Genomic DNA, 27020 nt, shown 5'->3' with positions numbered 1-27020 from the left:
TGAGACAGGGTTGTAGCCTGTATCTGTATCTGATGTTATTCAATCTGTATATTGAGCAAGCAGTAAAGGAATTTGGAGTAGGAATTAAAATCCATGGACAAGAAATAAAAACTTTGAGGTTTGCCAACGACATTGCAATTCTGTCAGAGACAGTAAAGGACCTGGAAGAGCAGTTGGCGGAATGGACAGTGGTTTGAAAGGAGGGTATAAGATGAACATAAGATGAACATAAGATGAACATCAACAAAATGAGTATAATGGAATGTAGTCTAACTCAATCAGGTGATGCTGAGGGAATTAGATTTGGAAATGAGACACAAAGTAATAGATGAGTTTTGCTATTTGGGGAGCAAAATAACTGATGATAGTCAAAGTAGAGAGGATATAAAATGTAAACTGGCAATGGTAAGGAAAGCGTTTCTGAAGAAAAGAAATTTATTAACGTCAAGCATATATCTAAGTGTCAGGAAATATGTTCTGAAAGTATTTCCATAGAGTGTAGTCTGTATGGAAGTGAAATATGGACGATAAATAGTTTGGACGAGAAGAGAACTGACGCTATCGAAATGTGGTGCTACAGAAGAATGCTGAAGATTAGATGGGTAGGTACGTAGCTAATATGGAGGTACTGAACAGAACAGGAGAGAAGAGGAATTTGCAGCACAACTTGATTAGAAGAAGGGATCAATTGGTAGGACACATTCTGAGGTATCAAGGGATCGGATGAGCAGAGGGTGAAAAATTGTAGACGGAGACCAGCATGAATACACTTAGCAGATTCAGAAGGAGGTAGGTTGCAGTAGTTACTCAGATATGAAGATTGCACAGGATAGAGTAGCACGGAGAGCTGCATCATACCTGTCTCTGGACTGAAGACCACAATAACAAGAAGGAAGGTTTTTCAAATTCTTGTTAAAGAAGGGTGGAGACCTCCTGTTCGTTATTTCTGGTGGCAGACTGTTGTATGGTCGGATGCCTTGGTTATATGCTAAGTTTTTGAAGGTGGAGGCACACAGATTTTGAACATGGCGTTTCAGTTTTTGTCTATTACCATGATCATGAACATCCACATTTTTGTTGAATTTAGTAATACCACATTTAACAAACTTTCAAGTTTCTAATATTGAGAGACTGTCAAGAGAAAGACTGAATGAACTTTGGGAGAGAGGTCCGCAGTTGTCAGTTGGCTTTGCCCTGATCATTATTCTCATAGCTCTCTTCCAGATGAGGAGAATGTCTCTGCAATGTGTGGAGTCTCCCCAGAGTCTGCACTACACTATGAAATTGTGCATAGTAAGCAGAATGGACAGTGCAATGTGTGAGGATAAGTAAAGCTTAGCACACTTGGTTCAGCTTACTGTTTGTTTTGCTGATTCTGTTTCCCATGGTAGATTTCCTACATCCACAGGCCTAAAAATCTTGTTTCTGATGTGGGGGATATTACAGAGCTATGTTGTTCCATATCAGGCATATATTTTGCAATTCTGAGGTGGAAGTTAAAGGTGGTGATTTTCTGTCAAACCAATCACCTGTCTTTTAGTTACGACCTCTTACAGCTCATGTCATTGCTAATGGTATGGAGGATACTGGTATCATCTGCAAGAGTATATTGGTAGTGGCACTAATGTACAATGGTAAGTTGTTAATGTAAAGAAGGAACAGAACTTGTCTAAGTATTGAATCTTGGGGCACACCTTTTGTGATTTTGCCATGGAGTAGCAGGTGTCAATAAGTCCATGATCACAGAGTGTTAATGCTACTAATTGTTTCCTGTTTTGAGATATATGATCTGAACCAGGCAGAGGGATGCCTCTGATGCCACATTACTGCAATTTGTTACGTAGAATATTGTTGACTATCACGTCAAATGCCTTTGACAAATCTAGGAAGATCCAAATTGCTTTTTGGTTTTTGTTTAGAGCATCTAGGGTGTACTGTATGCACTCATACATATCTGTTGTTGTGGATTTATTTTTCCTGAAGCCATGCTGGGCTTCTCAGAGGATCTGGTTCTTTTCCAGAAACTTTGTTAGTCTTTGATAGTTTAGTATCTCCAGAAGTCTACCAAATGCAGATAACAATTTATTGTGATGATGCAGTTGAAATGTGACATCTCTGGGTGAACACCACATAATATTCTTATACTGCTTGCTTTTGCGCAAGGAATATTTCCTTTCCAAGACAGGGTTTACCTCAGAAAATTATTCTGAAAGACATTACTGATCGGCAATATGCAAAATACGTCAGGAGACTGATATGTTTGTTTTCAAGTTTAGCAATTATACAAAGAGCAAAAGTAGCTAAACTTAATTGTTTGAGAAGCTCAGTAATATGATTCTTCCAGTTCAAGTATTCAACAATATATACACACCCAAAACTTTTGAAGCATTCTACCCTATTTATTGACTGCTGCTCATGTGCTACATCAATTGCTGGTATGATTATTGGTTGTATAGAACTGAACGTAGTGGGCATTTTCATAATTCAGGGATGGTCCATTTTCAGAAAACATATTTAATAATTGTTTGGAAAATATCATTTACCATCTCTTCTTCTGCTTTCTTTCTGTGAAGTACCAATTCTGCTTGTTGAATGTTAAGTGGAAAGTCATTAATATATATAAGGAGCAGGAGTGGACTAAAATTAGAACCCTGAGGGATTATCCCTTTGTGATTTTCCCTCCAGTCACTAAATTTCCTACTTTCCCAACACTGTCCAAATCATTCAGCGCAACCTTCTGCATTCTGTTTAAGTATGATCCAGAACATCTGAGTGTAAAGCAATCGGTTCTATAAAACTTGAGGTTTTCTAAAGCTATCCTCCATGCAACTTCAAAATGCATGTGGACGAGGAGCTGATAATGTTACAGTGTGGAATAGCATGTTCCACTACAATGTGGAGTGTGAAATGAAGAATCGGCCATGTTAGATTTTTGCCTTGTGAAGATGAACATACCCAATGAGACACCACATTGTTTTACATCACAAATAGAACTCATGATGTTCCATATTGTATCAAGTTAAACTATGGGCTTTCTTCAAAACAGAGTACATAGTACGAATACAAGCTGTTTCAAAGCAAATTGAGGCGCTCTTGAAATAATGATTTGTTATAATAAAATGTATTTCTTGAAATTCTTGTTGCAAAGTCAAATAACTGGCATGTTTCCCTAATGGCCAGATATCTTTATGTAACTGTCAGTCTGTATCAGCAAGTAAACCCAAGTTTCACACTGGAAGTTTTTCTCTTATGAAGCTTTGTGCTTCAAAAAAATCTTACTTCCATTCAAAATAATTACAAAATGACTCTCGATCTTGTATTCTCCGTAATGAATTACATAACTTCTGAGTAATTGTAGTCACACCAACATCGAAAACGCGTATATTATGCGCAAAGTGACATTAGACACTATAACTATATTCAATTTAAAGACAAAAATAGGATGAAGATTCACTTGAGTTAAGGAATAACTTCTTGTAGTACATATGTCAGATTGCTTTACAGCATTATTCACTGTTAAGCCATCAATGAGTCCAGAATCATCTATGCGTTTTCCTCTACTTTTATTTGACAATCGCTTACAGTGCATGTTACACCAAGCACCGCATACTGTGATGCCCTGTGGGTCGACAGTGCTATCTCTCTAGCCAGGTGGGATGTCACATCTTCATAATAACCTGCTTGCCCTGTGGGTCGACAGTGCTATCTCTCTAGCCAGGTGGGATGTCACATCTGCATTGTCCGTAGCATTAGCTGCCTCATCCAGTGTGAGGATGGCTTAAGAGATAATACAGTCTACTGGTGATATATTATTATTTAAGGCTCGTACTATTTGATGAGTGAATGTATAAATAGCATTTTTCAGTCTATTAACCCTTCTGGAATCCACACCGCTAAGTAAGTTGTTTCCACTTCAGTGAGAGGTTACTCTTGAGTTCACGACTTTTTAGAATATTTTGGAATAAGATGTCAAGTCAGGAAATTGGACAATAATTGTTTGTTTAAATCTGTCTTGTCAACTTTCTTATGAAGTTAACCTGACAGTTATGAAGATGGAACAATTTTTCAGAATTCTGTTTGATGTTCTATCAAACCCACAAGAGGTTCTCTGTTCAGAATTTTTATAATTGTATTAATTTTAGTGAATGTTGTCAGTACTGCTTCTAGTTTAGCAGAATGGCATTTTAATATATTCTCTTGCTTCTGTGACAGAATCACTTAATCCTGTATTTGCAGCTACATTTAGAAAATGTCTGTTAAAAGCAGTTGCAACCTGTGAACTATCAGTCACAATATTGTCATTTAGTTTAATTACTAAGCAATCTTAGCTGTCCTGTCTCACATTCAAACGTATCCAATATAATTTTAATCTTATTACCTGCATTATTTATTTCTATCAAGACAGGTATACTTCTGGACATCTTAATGAATTTCCTTAAAATAATACTGTACGTTTGTAGCATGCAGGTAATGTCAGATCTCGACTTACTCTGGCCTTTACTTAAGTTTCCCTCTTCCTCTTACATGAGATTGTAATTCCCTTAGTGATCCATGGGTTACTTTTTTTTTTTAATGGATATTGTGGATAATTTTTTAGGAAAGCAACTTTCAAATATTGACATAAATTTACTATGGAATAAATTGAAACTGACATTAGCACCTCTCCCCACAGACACCTCAACACATAGCATCAGTTCCGGGATAGCAAGGTGTGCTGGCTATGGTTTGAAACCACCCAGAGAATTAACGAGGTGGTTCAGTGTGTTGCTTAGCATGGATATGGTTTTTGAGAAGCAGGGTCACAGGAACGGCACCCAGCCACCCCTTAAACTAACCATGCCAAATCAATTAATAACCACGCCAACTCTGCACCGACATGGAACTAAGGCACATGAAGAAGAAATCACTGAAGTAGTATTTCGGTAGTGGGCAATTGAGAATAAGAATTTATGTTCTACATTTACCTACTGTATGGAACTGACAAAATTCACTCTGATTAGAATATTGCCTTTTTGTAACCATGGAACTATTACCTTGTTGTTATAGTTTCAGCAAGCCTACAGACTACACTCGACAATAATGAGTACTGTGCTAGTGAAATACACACATCAAAAAAGTTTTGCTTCACACCAGTTCCCAGAACTCCTGAAGATAGACGTTGACTGTGGATATTGTATCACAGACACAGTTCCTTTGACTGTTCAGAGCTGTCACTAAATCCACCCAAAGATGTAAACAACCATGCATGAGCAGTGCCTATTAGATGGAGAGGGTCCAACAGCCTATCAGTTCTAGTCATTCCACCAGGAAGGAAGTACACGGTTCGTGTTGTCTGTAGTGCGGTCAATACTGCGATGTAATCATGTCAGCATTGTTACTTAGCGCCAGGAAGGGCTCTCAACAAGGGAACTGTCCGGGCATCTCGAAGTGAACCAAATTGATGTTGCTTGGACATGGAGGAGATACAGACAGCCAGGAACTATTGTTGACGTGCCTCGCTCAGGCTGTCCAAGGGCTACTACTGCAGTGGATGACCGCTACCTACAGATTATGGCTCGGAGGAACCCTGACAGCAATGCCACCATGTTGAATAATGGTTTTTGTGCAGCCACAGGGCACCATGTTACAACTCAATCTGTGTGCAATAGGCTGCATGATGCGCAACTTCAGTCCCGATGTCCATGGCGAGGTCCATCTTTGCAACCACGGCACCATGCAGCACGGCACAAATGGGCCCAACAACCTGCTGATTGGACCGCTCAGGGTTGGCATCATGCTCTTTTCACCAATGAGTGTTGCAACTGCCTTCAACCAGACTATCATCGGACACATGTTTGGGGGCAACCTGGTCAGGCTGAACGCCTTAGACACACTGTCCAGCGAGTGCAGCAAGGTGGAGGTTACCTGATGTTTTGGGGTTGGATTATGTGGGGCCAACATATGCCGCTGTTGGTCATGGAAGATGGCGTAATGGCTGCACGATACGGGAATGCCATCCTCCGACCGATAGTGCAACCATATCGGTAGCATACTGGTGAGGCATTCATGTTCATGGACGACAATTCGTCCCCCATCGTGCACATCTTGTGAATGACTTCCTTCAGGATATTGACATCACGTGACTAGAGTGGCCAGCATGTTCTCCAGACATAAACCCTATCCAACATGCCTGAGATAGATTGAAGAGGGCTGTTTATGGACGATGTGATCCACCAACCACTCTGAGGGATCTCCACCAAATCGTCGTTGAGGAGTTAGGCAATCTGGACCAACATTGCCTTGATGAACTTGTGGATAGTACGCCACGACGAATACAGGCATGCCTCGATGGAAGAGGACGTGCTACTGGGTATTAGAGGTACCCGTGTGTACAGCAATCTGGACCACCACCTCTAAAGGTGATACAACATGCAATGTGTGGTTTTCATAAGCAATAAAAAGGGTGGAAATGGTATTTATGTTGATCTCTATTCCAATTTTCTGTACATGTTCTGGAACCCTTAGAACCAAGGTGATGTAAAACTTTTCTGATGTGCTTATATCCATAAATGCTCGTGTCTCATGTTTTTAATCACCGTAACAGAAAACATAATTGTTACGTAACTTTTAAAACTGTTCCCATTGTAAGCGGACACACTAAACCTCTCTTAATCAATGTTCACTTTTATTTCTCATTAGAATGCTTGTAACAAAATTTTAATGAATTATATAAAGTGAAAATAACTTACCTGCCACTTTGAAAGTGGAAACTGCATCTGAGCAATTGCTTGGACTGGGTGTACAGGCAACACATTTATATTCAGCTTCATCAGACTCCGATGCATTTGCAATTATCAACTCCGACTGAAATGAATAAACTGTTTCTCCTTGCCGTATTGAAATACCTGATAACAGATTGTCTTATTAACATTTTGGAACAATAATATTCCTTCATTCACAGGAATAATGAAATCATATGTTTTCAATAAGAAAAATAATCAATGCTTATGAACCACAGGAAAGAGTGAATTGTATGGTTTAATGTGCGTCATAAAAATCACATTTATGCATATTCTGAATTTCTTGTTTTTAAAAGTGTGTGTGTGTGTGTGTGTGTGTGTGTGTGTGTGTGTGTGTGTGTGTGCATGCAATTTTATTGGTGCCGTAAATTACCTTTTGTACAGATATCTACTTTTAACATGTGACAGGTCATTAGGCTTACAATCTAGATAATATGAAATATGTAAGTACATAAAATACCTCACCATTAAATATACATAGGAGCTTTCACAGTATATATATAATATTACATCATACACAATTACTTATGATGCAGTATATTCATAATATTACACGTTACAAAATGACTTATGATACATACAAAAATAATAATAATAATAATTTTGTGAATTTAATTAGCTTATATTATACATCAGTGGTTCCTAATTATTGTTCATTTCTTTAACACTGATTTCTGTTGCTAGTTCTTTTTATGATGTGAGAGATTTATCACTCACAGGATGAACTTTTGATCAATGTTTGGTAATGTAGTCACCTACACTATAAAATTATCCTTGTATCAGAAACTTTTTTAGAGTTGTGGGGATTGTTTCCTCAGTTTTGAGGTCTTGTAATTCCCTTGGCATTGCTTGTATTAACTTGATGCCAGGTTATTTGGGTCCTTTTTAAAGAATCTAAGGTCTACAGGGAATGCACCGCAGTTGTTTTCTGTTGCTTGTGTTGTGTGTATGAACAGTCTCGTTAGTCTCCAGTTTTGAGTGACCACATAATGCACTCACATTGGTCTTGAACATATACAATGATGGCAGGGTTATAATGTTTAGTTCTTTGAAACAACTTTTACACAATTCTTTTGGCTTCTTTTTCAATATAATTTGAATGGCTTGATTCTGTAATGTGAATAATCTCTCCATTCCTGTGATAGTTGAGTTCCTCCATAGTGTTACTCTATATCACGTGTACGGTTCAAAAAGTCCATGCTGGACAGTGCACAAGAGGTCTCTGAGTACTGAGTCAGTTGTGTCATTATAAATATCACTGAGCTTAGCTTACTGAAAATAGTACTTATCTGCCGTTTCCAATTTAGCTCACTGTCTATTGTAATGCCCACAGACTTAACTGAAGCTACTTCTTCCAGTCCTTTCTCATCTAAGAAAACAACAGTGAGTGAACAACACACTGTCAAAACTAAAATGAGTCAATGCGGTAAACAACAGTTAATAATGAATTGTGAACAACAAATATGTATTGATAGGGCTGCAAAAGATGAAACTGGTAATTGCATAAATGAGTTAATATTTGAAGTTGGTGCACATTTGAAAGTACAGTGAGACAATCAGCTGTTACAAATACTCTACCAATGGCAGAACATTCTTCTTTGTTTTTGTGCACATTCTAAATTGCTGACAAGGAAACAGGTCTTCTCCAATTACTCTCTAACAAAATGCTATTCAGTGAGGTCTCATTATTTGAGCCAATATCTTAGACATTAAGCAATAGTGATGCATTTTCTAAAATAGCAATGTATACTCTTATGGATCTGTCACCAAAAAAATCTTAAGCATCATTATTTCGCGTCCGCTTCTGAACGCAATATGCAATGGGCTTACACTAAGGTGACAAAAGCCATGGGATAGCAGTATGCACATTATGAACAAATGGCCATAGTATCACATCCACAAGGTATAAAAGAGCAGAATGATATTTTCACTCTGCAGCAGAGTGTGTGCTGATATGAAACTCCCAGGCAAATTAAAACTGTGTGCCAGACCAAGACTTGAATTTGGGACCTTTACCTTTCACGACAAATCCTTTACAGACTGAGCTACCCAAGCAAGACTCTCAATTCCTCCTCACAGCTTTAAAGAGCAGTTCATTAGCAAAGCATACTCAGGCAATTCACCTGAAAAGATTTCCAATGTGATAATGGCCACACTACGGGAAGAAATAGACTTTGAATGTGGAATGGTTGTTTGTACTAGATGCATGGGACAATCCATTTTGGAAATTGTTAGGAAACTCAATGTTCTGGGATCTGCAGCACCAAGAGAATGCTGAGAATACCAAATTTCAGGCTTTACCCTCAATACAGAAAACAATTGGCTGAAGGCTGTCACTTAACAACTGAGAGTAGCAGTATCTGCATATAGCTGTCAGTGCTAACAGACAATCAACACTGCATGAAATAACTGCAGAAATCTATGTGAAACGTAATGCGGATGTATGTGCTAGGACAGTGAGGTGAGATTTAGCATTAATGGACTATGGCAGCAGAAGATGTTTGTCAGTGCCTTTGCTAACAGCACGACATTGCCTGCAGTGCCTCACAACCATATCTGTTGTGCCCTAGATGACAGGAAAACCTTAAGCTGGTCAGGTGAGTCCTGAGCTGATGGTAGCATTTGAGCATTGTGCAGACCACCCAAGACCATACACCCAAGTTGTCAACAAGGCACTGTGTAAGCTGGCAGTGACTCCACAATGGCACGAGCTGTGTTTATATGGAATGGACTGGGTCCTCCGGTCCAACTGAACTAATCATTGACTGGAAGTGGTTATGTTCGGCAACATGGAGACCATCTGGACTGTGTTCCCAAACAACAATGGAATTTTTATGGACAACAATGCACAATGGCAACAGGCCACAACTGTTTGCAACTGGTTTGAGGAACATTCTAGACAATTCCAGTTAACAATCTGGCCAGCCAGATCATTACCTGAATCTCATTTAACATTTATGGAACATAATCAGTAGGTCAGTTCTCGCACAAAATCCTGCACCTGTGACACTTTCACAATTATGGGCAGCTATAGAGGCAGCACGGCTTAAGACATAAGATGCTCAAGACATAACAGATCCCATAAGGAAAGGAGTGGGAAGGCAGAAGGCAAGCGTGAACCACCAAACCCAGTTGAAGCCAATCCAGTCAGGACAAAGGAGGGAGCAAGAGGGCCTGCCAGCCCCTCCACTCACCAATAAGGTGGAAGGTGATAAAAACCTCCATCACAAATAAAATGTAAAACGAGATCCACAGCTGAGGCATTGCCAGCTAACACCAGGGGGCAGAGAGTCTGGAAGGCTAAAAGTCTGTCACAGGGTGGCTAAGTTGGGGCAGTCCAGTAAGATGTGAGCCACAGTCAACATCAATCCACAATGACAGAAGGAGATAACTGTGAGTCAGCCAAGTACGGCTGCTACGGAGCTGGCATGGGACGACAGAGGCCTTACAAGAGGCCCGGGAGGAGGACCACCACGGAGTTGTAGAATCCTTAATCGCACTGACCTTGTTTGGTGAAGAAAGAGAGTGCCATTCTGCATCCCAAGGGGCCAAAACCTGATGACAATGTCGAGCGAAGGTCTATTTCTGGAATGCCAATAGCAAGAGATTGCCTGGTAGTAGCCAATTTAGCCAGTCGATCAGCAAGCATTGCCAGGAATCCCAACATGGCCTGGTGTCCAAATGAAAACCATCGAGCATCCAAGTTGAGCAAGGAGAGAAAGGAAGTCCTGGACAGTGATGACCAACAGGTGGTCTGCAAACTGCTCAATGAGTCGCTAAAGATAGTGAAGAATAGCCCTCAGCAGGAGCGGATATGGTCCAGAGAGCGCAAGATGGCAACCAATTCTGCAGTTAAGACACTACAGCCATCTCCTTGGTGGGAGGACGATAAACAAAAATTCGCCTGAGTTTCACCCAGAGTTGTGAATAGGGGTGTGTGTGGTCCTATGGCAGCTACATATCATTCCTAGCAAATCCGTTTCAGAGATTTGATTAGGTAGCGGGCTCGGGTGTGGAGTCGTTTAAAGACCAGAAGAAGAGCAGTAGAAGGGTGCCACTTGAAGTGTTGAAGAGCAAGATGGCAGTCTCTTATGGCTGCAGTAATTTCCGGAGTCCACCAAGGGACCATCTTTCGGTGGAGGGAACCTGAGGAAGAAGGGATTGCTGAAACAGCTGCTGAAAGGATGGCGGCAGTCAAAGTCTGTGTAGATTCATCAACACTGTCATGTGGCAATATAGGGGGGCTGGGAGCAGAGGAGAAGGCACCCCACTCAGCCTTAGAGATGGCCCACCTGGGAGGGTGACGGAATGAGACACACTGAAGGAAGGTCAAAAATAATCGGGTAATGGTCGCTGTCACATAAGTCATCGTGGACACCCCACTGAATGGAGGGAAGAAGGCCGGGACTGCAGATGGAGAAGTCAATGGTAGAGAAAGTGCCGTGCGCCACACTAAAGTGTGTGGGAGCACCTGTGTTTAGCAAACAGAGGTCAAGCCCTGCCAGAAAAGCTTCAACTGTCCTGCCCAGGGCAGCAGTTGTATGACTACCCCAAAGAGGGTTGTGGGCATTAAAGTCCCCTAGTAGCACGAAGGGAGAAGGGAGTTGTTGGGGAAGGGTGGCTAGGTCAAGGGATGTGGGAAGCCTGTCAGGTGGGAGGTAGAGATTACAGATTGTGATTGGAGTGGCCAGATGGACCCTGACAGCAATGGCTTCCAGAGTGGTATGGAGGGGAACCCATTTACGAACAATGTCCTTGTGGACCAAGGTGCAAACACCACCAGAAGCCCACAAGGGGCCAATTTGGTTCAGACAGAAAGTGTGGAACCCATGAAGGTCAGGTGAGTACGAACTGACAAAATGGGTCTCCTGGAGCACAATACAAGTGGCAGAGTAGAAGGAAATAAGGGGCTGCAACAATGGAAGGTGATGCGAATATCCATTACAATTCCACTGGAGGATTCTCAAGCCAGAGTCCAAATGGGGAGCAAACAGACCAGAGTCGGTCACGCCGCTGAGTCACCATCCGTCACTTATAAGGATGGGGTAATATCCATATAGGTGGGGTCAGACACTGCTGGTTCACTGACTGGACGGGGGAGGGGGGGAAGGCTGCACCTCAGTGGGTATGAGAGGGGCCTTGCCCTTGTTCTTGCGTTTCTGCTTATTCTCATGGGAAGGAAGATAAGGGCAGAAGTCAGCGATGGCAGGCATGGCATTACACCAGGCAATCTTGGTGCCCACTGGTCGCGGATCGCACTGCCAATATGGAGCAGCAGATCACCTTTCAGGCGGGAGCTCCGGTACCGGCGGCAGCCAAAGGAGGGGAGCACTTCTCTGGCGAGGGAGGGGGAGCAGTATCTGAAGGGTATGGGTACTGACGTAGAGAGGGGGAAGGGGAGTGGAGAGGTAGGAGGAAGAGGCAGAAGGCATGGGGCGAATGGGGTGGGGCTGGGAAGAGGAGGGGGTAGGAGGGGGAATGGACGTAACTGAAGTAAAAGTAGAAGTCACAGACACAAGATGGAATCAGTCATACTTTTGTTGAGCCTCAGTAATAGGTGAGCCAATCTAAGGTTCTGTACTCTTGAATCCTCCTTTCTTTCACAAACTCCGGGCATGCAGGCGAGCATGGAGAATGCTGTCCATGACAATTTACACACACTGGCAGGGGAGCACAGGCACTCCCCTCATGGAGGAGGCACCCACAGTCACCGCAGAGAGGATCAATGGTGCAGCAGGAAGACATTTATCCAAACCATAAGCATTTAAAGCATCTCATCGGTGGTGGAATATAAGGTTTCACATCACACCGATACACCGCGACCTTGACCTTCTCTGGGAGGACATCCCCCTTGAAGGCCAGGATAAATGAGCCCATACCAGTGCAATTGTTTGGAGGGCCTCGCTGCACACGGCGAATAAAACGAACCCCCACCACTCGAGGTTAGCACAAAGCTCCTCGTCAGATTGGAGAAGAAGATCTCAGTGAAAAATAGTGCCCTGTACTGAGTTCAGAGATTGGTGGGGCGTGACAGAAACTTGGATGTCAACAAGATGGTCACAAGCGCGCAGGGCATCAGACTGGGCAGTAGAAGATGTCTTTATGAGCAAAGCACCAGATCGCATTTTACTCATCAATTCCACTTCGCCATACTTATATCTTCAATCGTCTCCACAGAAATCAAAGGCTTGGTCATGCCAAAACTTCCACTATCCGCCCTGGTACAAACCAGGTACCGAGGGAGAGGTTTCAATCCAAGCCGGCGAGTTTGACCCTCCTCCCAGGGGGTGGCCAGGGAGGGGAAGGCTGAAGGATCAAAAGGAGTGTCACATTTGCTACCACTCAGAAAAGGCCACAGAATGGCCAGGATGGTGAAGCTTTTGTCGCTTCATGCGCAAGGTATCTGCCCTAGTACCACCCACTCCAATCAGGGGCTCTCTCTGTGGGCGGCACACAGCCACAGCAAGGACCATCTGGCACGGCAGCCATTGCCTGGAGTACTGGTGCCCCAAAGTGATGAACATCGACTCTTGGGCATACACGAGACATTAGCACCTCAGGCAAACACGTATGGTAAATGATACAAAAGTATTGAGACAATAAGGAGTAGTCCAGAACATACATGCAAACACCACCTGACACACTTCACTTCATAGTCAGTGGGATTCACAAAATAGTCCCCATAGCAGCAGGGGGCAAGGGGCTGCATTGCTGGGAAACAAGTTTCTTGCAGGGCTATGCAAGAAACAAGAGACATGCACAAAAGGTGTCACAGCTCAGCAAAGTGATGGAAAAAAACCACTACAGTTTGGCTGGAGGATCATGGTATCAGGATCCTGTGAGGGTGTGAAGGGACCAAGGAGGCAGTCATGCTTCAAGGCCACTTTCTGCCACTGGTTGTGAGGATAAACCACTAATACACAGGTTGTTTGAGGGAGTCTGGGACCATAGAGGCTACCAAGAATGGAAACAGAGGCAGAGCATGTGAGGGTCTGGTGGCATGGGAGCTACCAGGCTTGTCTGCTCCATGCTCTGAGACAGAAGAGAAATGCCAAGTCCTATGAGCTCCGATGTGTTGCTCTGTCAGCCGCCACCTGGCTTCCTGTTGCAGATCAGCATAATTCTGGAGGGGAGCGTCCCGAGGGACCTCTTTCTGTTCAGGAATGCTGGAGGAGGGTATTGCTTCTCCAGCTGGGGGGTGGGGACTGATGTCCCCAGTAGACAAGGAGTTGACACTCCCAAAGGGGTAGCAGTAGGAGAAGAATCCCCAACTGCCATGGGAGCAGATCCAAGAGCTAGAGACAGAAGAGACAGAGGAGACAGAGGAGACAGAGGAGTGTGCTCCCTGCCGTCATTGGATAAGCAGCTGCAGCAGCAAGTAGTATACTCCTAGCTCACTCATTTGTTACATAGTTTAATTTTTAATTTCTTTGCGTGTTTTTGGTACTTGCATTGTTTAATTCATAAATTTCAGGCGTATTATAGTATTTGAGAGTTGTAGCATCGCGTTTTAGTACCTGAATAGTGTATAATCGCGTAGTCTCCTCCTGCCGCCGAGCAGTGTGTCAGCAGTGCGCAAGTAGCAGCATTACTGCATTTACTACGCAATCTTGTATTTTAATAACTGTTTCAATTTTGTGTTGATTTATTTGCGCTCTCTGTAGATTAATTCAGACGTTCTTTGCACAATAGTTTTTAGCATGGATAGGGACTGCAACTGCTGTGTTCGGATACAGGCTGAGTTGGCATCCCTTCGCTCCCAGCTTCAGGCAGTGTTGGCTTCGGTCACACAGCTTGAGGCTGTTGCCAATGGGCATCACTGTGGGGTTCCGGATGGGGGTTTGTCGGGGACGGCCAGCTCGTCCCACTCATCCCCCGATCGGACTACAACTGTGGTTGCCCGGGATACTGCCCGCATTGAGGCTGATCCCTCACCTGTGGTAGAGTGGGAGGTCGTCTCAAGGTGTGGCAGGGGGCGAAAGACATTCCGGAGGGCTGAACGGAAGGCCTCTCCAGTTTGTCTGACTAACCAGTTTCAGGCTCTGTCTCAGGCTGATACTGATCTTCGGCCTGACATGGCTGCTTGTCCTGTTCCAGAGGTTGCCCCTCAGTCTGCAAGATCCGGGCGGTCGCAGAGGGTGGGCTTACTGGTAGTTGGGAGCTCCAACGTCAGGCGCGTAATGGGGCCCCTTAGGGATATGGCAGCAAGAGAGGGGAAGAAAACCAATGTGCACTCTGTGTGTATACCGGGGGAGTCATTCCAGATGTGGAAAGGGTCCTTCCGGATGCCATGAAGGGTACAGGGTGCACCCATCTGCAGGTGGTCGCTCATGTCGGCACCAATGATGTGTGTCGCTATGGATCCGAGGAAATCCTCTCTGGCTTCCGGCGGCTATCTGATTTGGTGAAGACTGCCAGTCTCGCTAGCGGGATGAAAGCAGAGCTCACTATCTGCAGCATCGTCGACAGGACTGACTGCGGACCTTTGGTACAGAGCCGAGTGGAGGGTCTGAATCAGAGGCTGAGACGGTTCTGCGACCGTGTGGGCTGCAGATTCCTCAACTTGCGCCATAGGGTGGTGGGGTTTCGGGTTCCGCTGGATAGGTCAGGAGTTCACTACACGCACCAAGCGGCTACACGGGTAGCAGGGGTTGTGTGGCGTGGGCTGGGCGGTTTTTTAAGTTAGATGGCCTTGGGCAAGTACAGAAAGGGCAACAGCCTCAAAGGGTGCAGGGCAAAGTCAGGACATGCGGTGACCAAGCAGCAATCGGTATTGTAATTGTAAACTGTCGAAGCTGCGTTGGTAAAGTACCGGAACTTCAAACGCTGATAGAAAGCGCCGAAGCCGAAATCGTTATAGGTACAGAAAGCTGGTTGAAGCCAGAGATAAATTCTGCCGAAATTTTTACAAAGGTACAGACGGTGTTTAGAAAGGATAGACTGCATGCAACCGTTGGTGGAGTGTTCGTCGCTGTTAGTAGTAGTTTATCCTGTAGTGAAATAGAAGTGGATAGTTCCTGTGAATTATTATGGGTGGAGGTTACACTCAACAACCGAGCTAGGTTAATAATTGGCTCCTTTTACCAACCTCCCGCCTCAGCAGCATTAGTGGCAGAACAACTGAGAGAAAATTTGGAATACATTTCACATAAATTTTCTCAGCATGTTATAGTCTTAGGTGGTGATTTCAATTTACCAGATGTAGACTGGGACACTCAGATGTTTAGGACGGGTGGTAGGGACAGAGCATCGAGTGACATACTGAGTGCACTATCCGAAAATTACCTCGAGCAATTAAACAGAGAACCGACTCATGGAGATAACATCTGGGACCTACTGATAAACAGACCCGAACTTTTCGACTCTGTGTGTACAGAACAGGGAATCAGTGATCATAAGGCTGTTGCAACATCCCTGAATATGGAAGTTAGTAGGAATATAAAAAAAAAAAGGGAGGAAGGTTTATCCGTTTAGCAAGAGTAATAGGAGGAAGATTTCAGACTACCTAACAGATCAAAACGAAAATTTCTGTTCCGACACTGACAATGTTGAGTGTTTATGGAAAAAGTTCAAGGCAATCGCAAAATGCGTTTTAGACAGGTACGTGCCGAGTAAAACTGTGAGGGACGGGAAAAACCCACCGTGGTACAACAACAAAGTTAGGAAACTACTGCGAAAGCAAAGAGAGCTCCACTCCAAGTTTAAACGCAGCCAAAACCTCTCAGACAAACAGAAGCTAAACGATGTCAAAGTTAGCGTAAGGAGGGCTATGCGTGAAGCGTTCAGTGAATTCGAAAGTAAAATTCTATGTACCGACTTGACAGAAAATCCTAGGAAGTTCTGGTCTTACGTTAAATCAGTAAGTGGCTCGAAACGGCATATCCAGACACTACGGGATGATGATGGCATTGAAACAGAGGATGACACGCGTAAAGCTGAAATACTAAACACCTTTTTCCAAAGCTGTTTCACAGAGGAAGACCGCACTGCAGTTCCTTCTCTAAATCCTCGCACAAACGAAAAAATGGCTGACATCGAAATAAGTGTCCAAGGAATAGAAAAGCAACTGGAATCACTCAATAGAGGAAAGTCCACTGGACCTGACGGGATACCAATTCGATTCTACACAGAGCACGCGAAAGAACTTGCCCCCCTTCTAACAGCCGTGTACTGCAAGTCTCTAGAGGAACAGAAGGTTCCAAATGATTGGAAAAGAGCACAGGTAGTCCCAGTCTTCAAGAAGAGTCGTCGAGCAGATGCGCGAAACTATAGACCTATACCTCTGACGTCGATCTGTTGTAGAATTTTAGAACATGTTTTTTGCTTGAGTATCATGTCGTTTTTGGAAACCCAGAATCTACTATGTAGGAATCAACATGGATTGTGGAAACAGCGATCGTGTGAGACCCAACTCGCTTTATTTGTTCATGAGACCCAGAAAATATTAGATACAGGCTCCCAGGTAGATGCTATTTTTCTTGACTTCCGGAAGGCATTCGATACAGTTCCGCACTGTCGCCTGATAAACAAAGTAAGAGCCTACAGAATATTAGACCAGCTGTGTGGCTGGATTGAACACAGCATGTTGTTATCAATGGAGAGACGTCTACAGACGTTAAAGTAACCTCTGGCGTGCCACAGGGGAGTGTTATGGGACCATTGCTTTTCACAATATATATAAATGACCTAGTAGATAGTGTCGGAAGTCCCATGCGGCTTTTCGCGGATGATGCTGTAGTATACAGAAAGTTGCAGCATTAGAAAATTGTAGCGAAATGCAGGAAGATCTGCAGCGGATAGGCACTTGGTGCAGGGAGTGGCAACTGACCCTTAACATAGACAAATGTAATGTATTGCGAATACATAGAAAGAAGGATCCTTTATTGTATGATTATATGATAGCGGAACAAACACTGGTAGCAGTTACTTCTGTAAAATATCTGGGAGTATGCGTGCAGAACGATTTGAAGTGGAACGATCATATAAAATTAATTGTTGGTAAGGTGGGTACCAGGTTGAGATTCATTGGGAGAGTCCTTAGAAAATGTAGTCCATCAACAAAGGAGGTGGCTTACAAAACACTCGTTCGACCTATACTTGAGTATTGCTTATCAGTGTGGGATCCGTACCAGATCGGGTTGATGGAGGAGATAGAGAAGATCCAAAGAAGAGCGGTGCGTTTCGTCACAGGGTTATTTGGTAACCGTGATAGTGTTACGGAGATGTTTAGCAAACTCAAGTGGCAGACTCTGCAAGAGAGGCGCTCTGCATCGCGGTGTAGCTTGCTCGCCAGGTTTTGAGAGGGTGCGTTTCTGGATGAGGTATCGAATATATTGCTTCCCCCTACTTATACCTCCCGAGGAGATCACGAATGTAAAATTAGAGAGATTAGAGCGCGCACGGAGGATTTCAGACAGTCGTTCTTCCCGCGAACCATACGCGACTGGAACAGGAAAGGGAGGTAATGACAGTGGCACGTAAAGTGCCCTCCGCCACACACCGTTGGGTGGCTTGCGGAGTATAAATGTAGATGTAGATGTAGGATGAGGACAGAATCACTGAAGAGGATGTAGGTGATCGTATTTCTTCTTGGTCTCTTGATATGTGAGGGGGTCACAATTCTTGTGTTCCACGACAAGTGTCCAAACTGCATGCATTCATAGTACCGCATGGGAGGAGGAATATATGGCTCGACATCACAGCAATACACCATCACACTGACCATCTCTGGCAACAAGTCACCTTCAAAGGCCAAGATGAAAACTCCAATATCCGCTTTGTTGATTTTTGGTTTCCACTGGACACAACTGACAAAATGCACATTTTGTCACTCCAATTTATCATGCAGATTGTCATCAGTCTGTAAAAGAAGATGTCAATGGTAAATGATACCCTGTACCATATTCAGAAAGTTCAGTAACAGGAACGTCTCCCATCTTGTTGCAGACAAGCAGCACCCTTGACTGGGCAGGAGAGGCCATTTTAAGCAGAACGGAGCCGCTTTTCATTTTTTAAATCAGTGCCACTTCCCTAAACCTGTCTTTGAGGTGATCAATGAAGAATAATGGTGTTGTAGTCAAAAAAGAATCCCTGTCAGTCCTAGAACAAATCACGTATTGCGGGAAGTACTTATCCCTTGCCTCTGAGCACTATGTCCCTCCCATCATGTAGACAGGAAAGGGATCATCTTGAGCTCATGCCTCGCCACATTACAAAATGTCTTAGCTTTGGAAGAGACTGCTGTGGACATTTGGCATGCAGCAGAAGAAGAATGTCATTTGTTTCATATGTGAACCTTCTGCCATGGTACCATGTGAGCTCTCCACATGGGCACCACTCAGCCACAGCAAAGTTTACCTGGCCAGTAAACCGCTACCTGGAGTCCCTTTGCCCCAGCCATGATGGGCATTTACTCCTTAGCTTGGGTGGGGAGTTTCCACCTCAGGTGCCAACAGTGTGATACCTGCACGATCATGGGCCTACCACTGCAGGTACTTGATGACAAAACAAAACAAGAACAAAACAGCACTACCAAAAACAGTCCCTGCAGATGAACAGAATGAGCCAGGTTGAGAACATAGACGGCACTGAACTGGCAATGAATTGCACAGTACACTCTTCGTGACAAAAATGTGTGCTACACAAGCTCCACCCACCGCCCACATGCCAATGGTTTGTGTGTGTGTGTGTGTGTGTGTGTGTGTGTGTGTGTGTGTGTGTGTGTGTGTAGTTGGGGGGGATATCTGACAGTATGCATTGTTTCCATATGATTAATTTGGCCTCAAGGCCTACATTATAAGGAAGGTGTCCAGGTTGGCATGGAAACACATGGAATGGGACCTACATCAGTGGCATCAGGTGCTCTTCACTTCATTGTTAATGCATCCCATTTTCTTTTTGATGTGAGCACTGTGTGTTATTTTAGACTTCTTACAACTGATTTTCAGTCAATTTCAAACTTGCACTTGTAAATGTAAATTCTTCCATTCATTTTTGAGATTTATATGCTCTAGAAGATAGCAGTACAATATACTGGGTAGTTGTATTAGTAGTAGTAGTAGTAGTAGTAGTAGTAGTAGAAGAAGAAGATAATCATCATCATCAGCAGCAGCAGCAGCAGCAGCAGCAGTAATTTATTGATCCAAGGATTATATTAAAATGATATAGGATATGAAACTCCCTGGCAGATTAAAACTGTGCGGCCGATGGAGACTCGAACTCAGGACCTTTGCCTTTTGCAGGCAAGTGCTTTACCGACTGAGCTACCCAAGTTTGAGTCTCAGTCCAGCACACAGTTTTAATATGCCAGGAAGTTTCATATCAGCACACACTCCACTGCAGAGTTAAAATCTCATTCTGGATGTAGGCTATGTTGGCTTAATAGAAAGTAAAGGTAATTCATAATTCATAAATACAGACAAATAAAAGTTTCATTGTGCTTAATGAGTAGAGGACAGGTTGTCAGCGATGGCCTTCTTGAAGGAACCACCCCATAATCAGCAAAATGTAGGTGGTCGAGGTATATTCCACTAACACGCATACCTTCTTAGTTATCCAGCTTCCTCATGAAGGCTGATAGGAACTGAAGCATTTCTGCCATATTCTTTAGTATACAGGGTGGTTATAGTTAAACATTCCCCACTTGATAGTGTTCCCATGAAAAACAAGCAATCTTAGGGCAATGAAAGTTCATAAAAACATTTTTAAGGAAATGAGAAATAATGAATACACCGCTGAAACAAATATTTTATTTCCACAACAGAGGGTAACATTTTTTAACTTTGTTGCACGTTTACATCCCAGATTAGAAGAACTCCTCAATACGACAACCATCTGCATCCATGACAGCCTGGAACCACACTAGAGATACCATTTCACAAATGTTCGTAGCACTTTTAGACCACAGAATGTTCAGCTGTCGTAACACAGCTCACGCACTGCTTGAAGATCATACATTGGATTCTCAGACATGACAATGGTAACTTTTTCAACAATTTGTGGTGCTGCTGGTCATCAGCCTCACCCACGAGTAATTCCCAATCACCAGTTAATTTGAACTTCCGAATCGTTCTTCAACAGCAGTGCAAAAAGAGGTCCTCTCCGTATTTCTTTAATGTGTCAATACTTGCGAAGAGCAGCAGCACTATTTCTGTTTTGCTAAAACAGCTTTACAATTGAAGCCTGCTCACCTGGTCCAGATCCATGTTGATTGCCTGCAACTATAATGCGCACAATGATGCTTGTGTTTTGACTCTTGCATTGCCATAGCAGTACCGATGCCTAACAGCAAGTCATGACAGTAACACTACTAACAATGTAAATACTGTAGCATACATTGTAAATGTCAGTCCTATACAGCTGGGCACCCATACAGGAAATAGTTTTCTGTGTGCACTGGTCCAAGTAGCAAAAGTTTAGTTATAATCACCCTGTACCAATATAGGTCAAGTCAACTCTTTTTTCAAAGGCTGCTGGTGCAGATTTTGTTGAAAGTGAGTTCCATGCTTTCTTTAACACCCCGAATTCCAGGCAAAGCGGTAATTTAAACTCGTTCTGTTTTAGAATTCTGTTCAAAGTTTGTAGACTGTACTAAACTCGCAGTTAAAACAATTTTGTTTTAAATTTTTTGTGTATTAGAGATAATATGCTGTTAGGCTATTGTTTTTTATTTCTTGACTGTCTTCTTTATCGCAAAACAAAATAACTACAGTTAACTCCAGTCTTTGGAACTTGTTTTCATTTGTGAATATTCTTTTCACAACTTTGCAAATTCCTTTTGTATAACTTTTACTCTTTTTCCACCTTTATCGAAACTCTGTCCTCTCTCAGCACTATCATCCCTCAAATAGCTTTATAATCATCCTCTGACATTATTCCAGTATTAACTACACACATATTTCATATTACAGAAGTTATCTGGAATGGCTCATATGAGATGTTCCATGGCAGGGGCTCATATGAGATGTTCCATGGCAGGCGTCTACTGAAGCTGGCAACACACTGATTAAATGCTTGAATGATTTGCAACTATGCACACATCTGTTACCACTTCATCATTTACTCTTAAAGTTATCTGCTCCACTTCATCTGTGGTTCTGGCCATCTCCTCCATCACTTTATCCCATATTGTCTATCTTTTGACCGGATGTAATTATCTTCTCGTAATGAATTTTCTTTGAAGTCTGTTTACGGCCTTCAATACTCTGCAGTATCAACATCAGCACTACCTCTGACTGACAAGCGCAGTTTCCTTTTCGTGCTACAATATGCCTGTAGTCTTTTTCTAAACATTGGTCTAATCTGGGTTAGTTTTCAAATAATGTAAAGACTTTATTAATTAGTGTGTAATATTTTTCACGCTTGTCATGAGCACTGTATTCATGACTCCAGTTAGCATCGTATGAGTTTCCTGAAGTAATCAGTTTTTGATGAACTGAGAACCTTCTTGAGCTCAGATTTAACAGATTTTGTTTCCTGACCAGTGAAAATGAAATGAGTGTATGGCATTGTTGGCCAGGAGGCCCCATTCGGGGAAGTTCAGCCACCATATTGCAAGTACTTTTTAGCTGACGCCACATCGGCGACTTGCGAGTCAATGATGATGAAGGACACACAATACCCAGTCCCCTGCTGGGAATCGAACCCGGGCCCCATGCGTGGTAGGCGATAATGCTACCGCTATGCTACAGAGGCGGACTCCTGATCAGTGTTAACATTTAACGTAACGAAGTGCATGTCATGGTCCGCTACTGCTTTTGTAATACACCATAATATTGTTTAATAGATCTATAAAAAGATTTTCTATTTCCATTTTTAAACAGTTAGCTACTTTAGTTGGACAATTTATGGCAAGAATGTGTTGAATCATATTGCCAACGCAAACAAATTATTAATGAAAGAATTTTAAAATTGAAACGCCCACCAAATGCCTTATTTCTGTTAAATAGGCCAATAGAGTTTCAGTTTGATTTATTAACTTATTGATGTTTGCTGTAGCCGCTTTTCATACACTTACTATATTATAATGGATTTGATTTGAAATTTTACTTCTGTTACACATGCTTCCATATGCTACCCCATGCAATATTCATTAATATTTATGCTCTTAAGTAAGTGACAGACCCTGACAAATGTGGCAAATCATCCTTCCTCCATTTTTGCTCCGCTTAAGTGAGATGCTAACCTAAATCCTGTAACACTTCACGTATCTATACCAGTGGTCACATGATGTTCAAAGAGGCATATTAATTCAAATGAGTTTGATAGACAATTCCCAATGCAAGTAATTTCTCATTACTTTATTCCTTAGCCTTCTACTATTCTGATGTAATAAGGACAGCTGGCATTTCACACTGACAGATGTAACTGTATGGAAGTAAATTTTTGGTTATTGTTAAAAATCTTCAGTTAATAGCTGTTTGTACAGATTCAATATTCTAGAATTATGTGGTTTAGTTTCTGTCTGGAACTGATTGTTTGCTTAAAGCATAACCTCTCTTGGAACTTCATTTCTTTGGATCTTCACAACCCTAAAAGAGATGCTGCTCCGATACTGGTAACCACTGGTATTTTACCATTCATGACCTTATGTTTTTTGATATTAAGCCAGCCACTTTCCCTTTCCCACTGTGGTGAAGGCCATGCCTAATATAATACCACCAATTATAGAACCAACAGGAACCAAAACAACATGTGACTCAGAGCTGCAAAAGCACCCTTTAAATCCCCTGACCCAACATCTTTCTCTTCCACTGCCTGCTGCCACTTTCCACCTCTCTCTACCCCTCTACCTTATTCACTTGTCCAGTTATTACCTAGCCTAGTCTGTTTCAGCCTGAACAGCTACAACAATTCCCCCCCACTACATTTTCCTCTCTACTGCACATCCTGCAAAAGGATAACTAATTTACTCAATGTTACCCAAAACAGACAGAAAAATGTGGGCTGATATGAAGCCTCTTATTACACAAAAGTTATGTGGCAGGTAACAAGAGTATAATCATTCACTCTTTAGCATAAGGCAAACATTTACTTGAAACTTCATACCAAGTATATATTGAGTTGTTTAATGCAGTCATTGTATGTTTTTGGGAGTAAATCAAGTCTGCCCCGTCACAAGAAGAACTGTTGCTAAGTATGACATGGCTGTTACTCCTTTGAGACATTACACCCTCATTTCTGAAGCTAAGTGTCATACTATCTGAAACTGAAGCCAGTTTTCAGAAACACATATGAATATTTATATAATATTATGTAAAGCTGGACTGCAAAATACTTCTAAGTAACAATTTAAAATATTTATAGAATACAGTACTGGATTCCAGTATGTTTTCCATTTCTAAACTCACGTTTGGTATCGCTGTATCCATCAACTTCATCTCCATTTCTATACCATTTCATGTTATTAGTGAAATTACGATGTGATGCTCGGCATGTAAGAATGACAGTGTCTCCTTCTACAATTTCTTCCTGCACTGGTAATATTCCAAAACCATCTGCTACATCTGAAAGTTTGTGAAATATTGTCATTGTGGCCAACAAACTCTGTGAATAACAGGAACATTAGATTAAAATAATTTGAACAGTTTGCTCTTCAAGTGAGCTACTATTTTAATGAAACAGTCCATATTTTAAAAGCATCCATATTTATAAAGCAGATATAATCTCCCTCAGAGTTGTGCCGTATGTTAGTTTGGTAACACATTCGTTTCTCTTAAGTATACTTTCTTCTTTATCATTTTTGTATGATGGTAACACACATAACAAAACAATTTTTTGTTTCTGAACTACTTAAGAATCCAAAAAAGGCGCCAATATTGTGTGACCTGCAAGTGTATCATTATGTGTAAAAAAAAAAACACACCTGGACTTTCACTATCTAATGGATTTCAACAGCCGAAATTCTCAAAAACTGTTTATGTAAGACAGTTAACAAGCTATAGTGCATTCCTTTTCATTGACAAGTGCAACACCTCCTCCATCCATAGAGTACTGATTTGTACTCACATAGAAATTCATTTTCAGTCCACTAATTCAAAATTAACACAAATAAATGAATACAGCTGAGAGAGAGAGTAAGAGCAAACATTTATTAGCCACCAAAAGAATTAAAGATGGCACACAAATTTGGCACTGTAAGGGCTGTAAAATACTGCAATTTGTAAATGTGTACTGACAGACAATTGTTTAACTATGCAACATCCAGTGGACTTATTTATTCGGCTGTGTATTATGCATATTTTTCTTGTGATATCACTGTGTGCCAAATTCTCTGAAATTGGCATGCCACAATGTAGGCAGGATTGAATCCAGCCATTGCTGAAAGCATGACATTCAAAATGCGTAGTGGACATCAGAATAAGATAATTACAGCAGTAAGTCAATGTTTTGTGTGTATTAAAAATAAACAAATCTCTTAAGTTTCAGATTTTTAATAATTTTATCTTATTTCAATGACCTAAGAAAATTATGACCAAAAAATGTCAGGAGATACTGGAAAGAAAATGTGTGTATTGCAAGAAGTTTAGGGTGTGAAAGCACCACGACTATTTCTAGAAATGAATTTTTTGATGCAGCTAACCTGATGCTTTGAATTAGATCATACAGCTAATGAAGAGGTACTGAACTGGACCAGGGAGAAAAGAAACTGATGCCATAACTTGATGAAAAGAAGGCCTCTGTTGATAGACCATATCAAGGAACTGTCAGTAATGAAGGAAAGAATGGCAGTAAAAATCACAGAGGGAGACCAAGGCTTTACTGCAACTAACAAGTTCAAATGGATGCAGTATGCAGTAGTTGTGGAGAGATAGAGAGCATTGCACACCACTTACTTGAAAGATGATTTGCTCTACTTATAAACATGAACTTGATATTATTTGATGAAGGTGAAGAGAGAGACTCTGTGTACCTAAAGTTTCAAAAAGTGTGACACAGCACCTCGATTAGCGAATACTAACCACGCCATTATCATATTGAGTATATTTGTGAACATGGAACTGACACTGAATACTTGACTAGTGAACACAATAAGTGATACTAGATAGCCTAAGTTTTACAGAAAGGGAAGTAACATTGAGTGTGCTCCTAGGAAGCCTAATGGTACATCTAACATGTTCAATATACATGAATGGTTTATCAGATAGAATCAACACCACTATAATACCATCACTGATGACACTGTTGCATACAGAAAAGTACTGCAATTGGATTCTGATGACATTTCCATGTGCAATGAATTGTAGTTACCTTTAAATGACAATCAAAGGGGCTCAGCCAGAATCATCACAGTAATAAAACAATAAGCTCACAACAAAATTAATAATCTGTGAACATGAATGAGAACATGAATTTAAGAATTATAACTTAAAAAAGTTAATTTCCTTTTTGTGAAGTTAATATTGCTTATTACTGTCAAAGCATGACAGTCAGCAGGTGTAATCCGTAATGTAAACAAAATAATTATTTTATTTTATGTACTAACTGATGACTTACAGCATTATGGCATGATTAGTTGGAAGTCACATTAAAATGAAACTCTGGAAAGAAATTCTGAAGATTCAGGGAAAAAAAAGGAAAAAATCTGTGGTGCAGTATGTAACTTCAAAAAATTTAATGTTTCGTTACAGGCATTGAAAGTTACTTTAGGTAGTCACCACAAAGAAAAAAAAAAAAAAAAAAAATCTTTGCCACCAGAAGAAGCACAACTGATAAATACAAATTTAAGAAACACTGTTGAGTCTCAGGCTTCTTAATTTTTTCTAAAATTTGTTCTAAAATAAAAAGGTAGTTTGAATAAATGTTAGTGAAAAGAGTAATCCATTGTTAGGCCAGGTCAGGACAGAAAAATGAGTAACAGTGGATTAACAGGCTACATTAGAACTAATAACTATGAGCTCAACTGTGCCCACAATTTAACTCTGAAGACCTAGTGGTTTCAACATAATTCATTCAATTTTTTAAATTACCCACCAGTGATGATGATCTGTGTTTTCTCTGTGTCACTTCCATACTTATTAGCAGCAATGCATTCCACTGTTCCAGACACTGTAGCATTCAGCTGCAGTTCTGAAATTGTTTCATATCCATCCTCTTCATCCTCTTCACTGACAATATAATTTTTGAAATTTTCATTCTGTAAATCAAATTTAAATTCATTGAGACATGTATTTAACTTTCCTTTGAGATCAGTAATAAAACCTAGGAATTAACTAAATTGAATTATTTATAATCACAAAAATA

General features: G+C 41.6%; 1 protein-coding gene across 5 annotated transcripts in view; it reads right to left on the bottom strand.

Moving 5' to 3' along the window:
- LOC124623201 (vascular endothelial growth factor receptor 3) overlaps positions 1–27020 on the bottom strand; it is a 512828-nt gene that overhangs the window by 81175 nt on the left and 404633 nt on the right. For all 5 annotated transcript variants that reach the window (XR_006980681.1, XM_047149015.1, XM_047149018.1 and 2 more), the window contains exons 10-12: positions 26751–26913; positions 24128–24283; positions 6729–6884 (exon numbers count right to left, since the gene is read on the bottom strand). Coding sequence is in view for 4 of the 5 variants with exons in the window: in XM_047149015.1 (XP_047004971.1) it covers positions 6729–6884; positions 24128–24283; positions 26751–26913 (475 nt within the window). In the remaining variant the exon portion in view is untranslated. The remainder of the gene's footprint in view (positions 1–6728; positions 6885–24127; positions 24284–26750; positions 26914–27020) is intronic.

This window comes from Schistocerca americana, chromosome 7 (genome assembly GCF_021461395.2).
Source record: "Schistocerca americana isolate TAMUIC-IGC-003095 chromosome 7, iqSchAmer2.1, whole genome shotgun sequence".
In the NCBI taxonomy this organism is placed as follows: domain Eukaryota; kingdom Metazoa; phylum Arthropoda; class Insecta; order Orthoptera; family Acrididae; genus Schistocerca; species Schistocerca americana.
This window is presented reverse-complemented; position numbering and strand designations above follow the sequence as displayed.